At 35.8% G+C, this 6,272-nt stretch overlaps 1 protein-coding gene across 1 annotated transcript in view; it reads left to right on the top strand.

Annotated features, from left to right (window-relative positions):
• The window catches only part of KCNH8 (potassium voltage-gated channel subfamily H member 8), a 272,605-nt gene that overhangs the window by 152,366 nt on the left and 113,967 nt on the right, over positions 1–6,272 (top strand). Inside the window, exon 4 of the mRNA XM_006770167.2 lies at positions 1,947–2,074. Coding sequence (XP_006770230.1) covers positions 1,947–2,074 — 128 coding nt within the window. The remainder of the gene's footprint in view (positions 1–1,946; positions 2,075–6,272) is intronic.

The following is a 6,272-nucleotide window of genomic DNA, read 5'->3' as shown; positions in this document are numbered from 1 at the left end:
ACTCTTTCAATGTAAATCAAAAGGTGAATAATTAAAAACTGACAACCATGTAGCATCAGATTAGGATTTTTTATTCACTGCCAAAGTCTATTTTCTAGTCATTAAAAGCATCCGAGAGTGAAGTGGGAATGGGGAATGATTAAATTCTTTGAAAGACTTGGAGTCCAAGCTCAGATAGGCAGGGACAGTGATACAAATTAGTCTATATGACATTCAATACATACTGGCTTCACATACTGTCTCTACCCCTTACTACTGGTGATCATATGATGTTAAACCTTTCAATTCTCTCATCTGTAAATGGAGAATGATATTTATGAGGATTAATTAAAACAATAAATACTGAAAATCTAGAACAGGACCTGGCATACAGTAGCCATTGGTAATAGTTATAGTCTATCCCCAAGGTAGCAACTAAACCAAATCATTTTTGTGAAGGAGAGAAATCAAAGAGCTTTCATAATACTATGGAGATTTGATGATGAAGCTTAAAAAATAGTTTTTAATTTTTATATTTTGCAGTTGTTGCAATCATTTACTTACGAATAATTATGCTTATCGACTGACCAAACCAAAGACTAATGTTTCTTAAAGTCATATAATTGATTGATTTCTTTATATTTGACAATAACCCTTTGGAAGAAAATAGCAAGTCCCTACCTAATTTTACTGACATAGAGTCCAGTCAAATTAAATATTTAATTGCTGAAAATAAAAGTAGACATAAAGATGTTGGAAGAATGCATGCATATATTTTTAAAAATAATTTTTGAGTGAAGACAGTTTGGTTATGCAGGCCATAATGTCTAGACACCTCAAATAGATTGATAAATGGGACAACATAAAATTTTAAAATGTTTATTTATACTGCATAAATTAAATCTAAACTCAAGTAACAAAATGGGAACACTGGGCAGCATATATGACAAGAAAGTGGCAATTAGTACACAAAGAGCTCTTACAAATCAATAGAAAAATACCAACTTAACTTCAAAATTGACAAAAATATGAACAAACTTCATAAAAATAAATTCAAATAGACAATGAATATTTAAATGAAGGTTCACCCTCATTCATAATTTTGAAAATGCAAATTCAAACAATATGATGTTTTAAACTATCAAAATGTCAGGCAGCACTCATTTTATATTTCATAATTTTGATGTATGTGTGGTAAAGCAGGCACATCCATTCAACTCTGGCTTAGAATGTAAATTGCTAGAATGAAATTTGAAATATGTATATCAAAATTTAAAATGAACATATCCACTCCTACTCATTTATTTGCTGAATATGCTGACACAGCAGTGCAAAGCTCTATGCAAAGTGTTTAAGAACTTTTATTGCAGGATTAGCTATATAGTTTTTTGGTGTGTTTTTTAATCCTGGATAAATCTAAAAGTGCATGATAAGGAAATAGTAAAATAAATAAGGTAAGTTATATTCTTAACATGGTAAATGCTTAGCTATGAAGAATGTGAGAAGAAATACAATGTACATTTTGGAATAGTTTACAAGTTATTATAATGTGAAAAAATAACATGTAAGAATTTATTATAAACTTCCATTTTTGAAAAAATTATGTAAATGTAGATACAGGATATCTATTAGATATGTTTCTGGGGGAAATAAAGAAAAACATATTGGGAGTAGAATTTGGGGTATGAGTATGGAAAAATAGGAGAAAAGAGGTGCGAATTTTTGGTTGAATATTTTAATAGTTTTCTGAAACTATTTTTTAAAGTTCCTCTATGCTCATGTATGTCTACTTTTATTTTAAAAACTAATGCAATTGTTATGCTCATTAAAATATATAAATTAAAAAGGACTCAAATTTTAAATGCCAGCAGAAGCCTTGTGCTCTTGAAAGGGAACTGTCTACACTTGACTTTCTTGAGATGAAATGATGCATTTATTGGTGCGTAATGAGTTTTATTTTCCCCTAGACAAAGCCAAAGGGAGATCAAGAGCGGGAACCCACTTCGACTCAGCCCGGAGACGGAGTCGAGCGGTCCTTTATCACATCTCTGGGCACCTGCAAAGAAGAGAAAAGAACAAACTGAAAATAAATAATGTAGGTGGATATGTGTGTACACCCTGAATGCTAGACTTTCCCCTGGTGGCAATGTTTGATTCACTTAAAGAAGGGCTCCATTTACTCTCTTATTGGCTTTCCTAGATTTTTTTCCACTTTGGCTTGTGCTTTCCTATACAGAACAAACCAGAAAAGGTCAGTAGTCATGAGGCATTTCTGTAATAAAAGTGCTTAATCATTGTGTTATCACAGCAGAGAGATTAGAATATTGCGGTCAGTACAATAGGATACTAGGGGCGCTGTAAATGGGGAAACACTGGCTATATTTTTCTGGACAAGATGATGCACCAAGTCATATTACACATTCATAGTATGTTGGTTAAAATTTCTCAAATCAAATTTTAGTGGCATCTACTTCGCACTTTATCTAATTTCACGTACTGATTTTGTCCAGGGGGACCATGAACAAATCAAAATCATTACTCCTCTTTAAAAAATTATTTTATACAAAACACAGTTGGAAATTGCACACAGTATAACATTGAATTTGAAATTACATGCCATACGTTATTCAACTTTGTAAAAAGTTGCACTCTTAGTAAGTAACAGTAGAGCTACTTTCTGAAACCTGGTGCTTATCTGTCAAAAGCCACAGCAAATAACTGTGCCTATGAAAGGTGATTCTACAGAGTTTTACATGACACATATCCGCCAGGATTTCACACTTAATTTCTTAATCGGTTCTTAGCACTAACAGACTTCACTGAGAAGGCCAGAACTACGTCTGTTTGGTTGTAGATTCTCAAGGATAATTTTTCAAATGATGATGATGTCCTTAATTTGCACTGTGGAATCTCTAGAGCACACACTTTTGGGGCACGTCTGACTAGGGGTGGCAGATATAAATACTAAGGGTCTAACTTGCCAGTGACATTAGAAAAAATCACATCAAACAACCAGAACTATTTGGGGATCAATCTAAGATCCAGAAGTTCTGGGAGTTAGGGGCACAAGAGGATTCTTTGGCATCTACCTAATCTGACATACAAATGCTTTGATAAAACTGAGTCACGCATCAGACATACAAAATACCCACTTCTGTGAGTGTGACCAACAAAGAAGGATGCATTTGCCCAGGTGTGGAGGGAAATCTGACAGCGAAATGCTGCAAACCTGGTTCTGCTTCATCCCTCTGGAAGCCAGAACAAGCTGTTGGGGTCCATTTGAGCTCCAGGGCCATCGGCCATGCTGGCGCTGACCTGCCATGAGCCGTTGTTGAGAGTCAAATACTGCTTACCATATTTTGTCTTGACTTAAAGGTTTTCTGGGGATATATGTGCCTCAGCGTCACATGGATTTCTGGAGAGTCTATATAGACAGTCTTGAAACAGGGCACCAGACTTGATCCATGGATCCTACTCGGGTTCCTATTTACATCTCCCTTCAGTTACCAAGTCAGCCTTAGTGACAGTAAACAAGTTCTGGGGAGAAACGAAGATAACCACATCTGGGTTTGATTCTAATCAAGTCACCCAGCAAAGCTCCTACACAAATATTAGCCAGAGATTCGGCAATGCTGAAAGCTGACACTACCTTCCAGTCTTTCCCTGAGAATCATTTGAACGTAGCAAGTAGTATTGAGCTTTAAAATGCATCTGCTGAACATGCTGTTTTCCCCTTTAGAGTGAACAAAGTACAGAACACTACTTAAAAACTCATTTTAAAAATCATAATTCCCACCACTTAGCTAATTAGCTAAGTTGTCATTCATTTAAGAAGTACAGACATCAAGGTGGAACATAAAAATAATACACAGTAATTACGGATGTCTATTCCACACAGTGATTTAGCAATTCAGGTAACTCTTACTTCTAGAAGCAAAGTATGGAATCAGAAAAGGCCCTGTTCATTATCTCCTTTCAAGGAGAACAGGGTAGACTAGCTAAAAGAGCAGGAAGAGAGAAGGAAGAAGAGGAAAAAAGATCTGGGCAGCTTATTAGCTAATCAATCAATCTTTGGGCAATCTGACTATTCACACACACACACACACACACACACACACAGAGACTTCTTAATATTTGTGTAGCTCTCTATTTCCAAATCCCTTTTACATACATCATATTATTTGATTCTTGCACTTAGCCAGTACCAGAGATGATGTTTATTAGTAATGTGTGAATGATGGAAAAGAACAACCTAGGGAGATCTTCAAAGTAGAGCAGTGGGTGTGGAAGCCAGCTGTGAATCCTCTGACTCAGAGACCTTGTGCCTCTGCCCCTACCCCGCTGCCTCTCTGATGCAGTTCTGTGGACTAAGCATATATGATCCAGCCACAGACAAAAGATCTCAGCAGGCCCTTAGCAAGGTTCCATCCCAATCAAGATGTAACACCTTTTAGTCACGGCTCTTACCCTGCCGGAAACATCTTGGAAAAGGTGTTTCATTTCTGCTTTCCTTGATTTGTTACTCTATTCAACGGCACTGGGATGATGCAAGTGTCTCCAACAGGAGCGCCTTGGGAGCTTAAAAGGAGAGTGCTTTAAATGGTCGAGTATTACCAGCAGGGTACTACTAATCGTCATCCAAGGGTACACTCCGCTAGGATACTCTGTGTAGTGACTGCAGAAACATTTTCTTCTCTGTTTGCTCATTCAGAAGTTAGTTTTAAAGAAATACTGCAAAAATAGTTTGGGAAACAGCTTAATTAGACATTAGCCGTAACCATTGTGTTTCAATAATTTATGGGGTGGAGGACAAATAGCTAAAACACCATTGGTACAAAAGAATATGCTTCAAAATTAATAAACAATATTTGAGAATAGTTGCTTGTATTATTCTTTAGGCAAACTCCATATGTTTCAGGGTTACAAATAATGTCTTTTTCTCCCTACTTGCTAAAAGCATACTTTCCAATTATAAGAAATTTTTTTCCAAAAAGATTTTTGATAAAACGTGACAAATGAGGTGGGAGGAGAGAATCATCTATTTTTTTCACTCAGGTGATTGTGTCAAGATGTATATAGGATTTGAGTGTAGATCTAAACTCAAAGCTTAAATCTAACCTGAGATACGTTAGTTTGTCAGTATCTTTTAAAAATCATTTTAACTAATACATTTTAAGTAGCCTATAAAAATGAAAGCTTGAGACTTATTTTGTGATTTGTGGATATCACTATTGTATTGCTGACCTTTTACATCAGCTTCACTTGTGATTCATATAATCAATATAATCCAAAGAAAATACTTTACTTGTTGGCTTTTCCTGACCCTCATTCCTAGGGTTGGCTTCTCCACAAACAAGATAAAATTTTTATTTCTGTAACACTATCGGAAAAGACTTACTTGGATAGAAATTGAGATAGTCTTTTATGGTTTCTGGTGATGTCTTACTGTAGTAAATATTTTTAAAAAAATTCTATTGGAATGCATCATGTCCTATTATAAAGTAGATGCAGTGCTTATCAACCTTGAGGCTATTAATACCTATGGACCCTAGCTCTCTTCTATGCACTAACCTAAGCTTTGATAAGCCCAACAGTTGTACTTCATCTTCCTCTTTTCAACTCTATGCCAAAATCTATCTTTGGAACCTGATCCTGGAAACTATAGAATGAGATGAAGGAGCAAGGTCAAGTACCAATTAGTCTCAATTTTAGACATATATTATTTATAATTTTGAAGTATATTCTTTAGTGCCAATGGCGGTTTAGTAGATGCAGTGGCAGATAGGCATCAAAAGACAATCCGAAAGTGGTAGCAGTTTCTCACCAGGAAACCCTGACAATATGAGCTTCCTATGTGGGTTAAGTAAGAATATTAACTGAAAGTAAAAACATGTTTTAGGGTTGCCTACCAAGAAAAGATGCAAGATAAAGAGTGCCTTAAAATTAAGGTAGTGGAAATATCTCATTACTGATAGTTACCATGAAAGGGCTGAGTGTTCCGATCACTCTGAACCTTTCTTGAGCTCTCAAGTGTTTCGGGGCTCCCTGAACAAAATACATTAATTGGTTCTTTCCTCTATGGCTGAAGTAAGAAAACACATTGTGCCCTGCAAGTAACATGTATTCCAGAACTTTTAACTGTTCCGTTCATTCAACTTAACTTTGACATTTCAGTTTCCATTACCAATCCTGTATTTCTCATTAATTGAGGTTAAAGCGAGGTCGACAAGTATCTGGTCATAGGCTTGTCAAACTTCCACACGTGCTATTGTTGCACCTCCCTTTGTCTCATA

Source organism: Myotis davidii, unplaced genomic scaffold (genome assembly GCF_000327345.1).
Source record: "Myotis davidii unplaced genomic scaffold, ASM32734v1 scaffold962, whole genome shotgun sequence".
Lineage (NCBI taxonomy): Eukaryota > Metazoa > Chordata > Mammalia > Chiroptera > Vespertilionidae > Myotis > Myotis davidii.
Note: the sequence above shows the minus strand (reverse complement) of the source record. Positions and strands in the feature narration are given on the sequence as shown.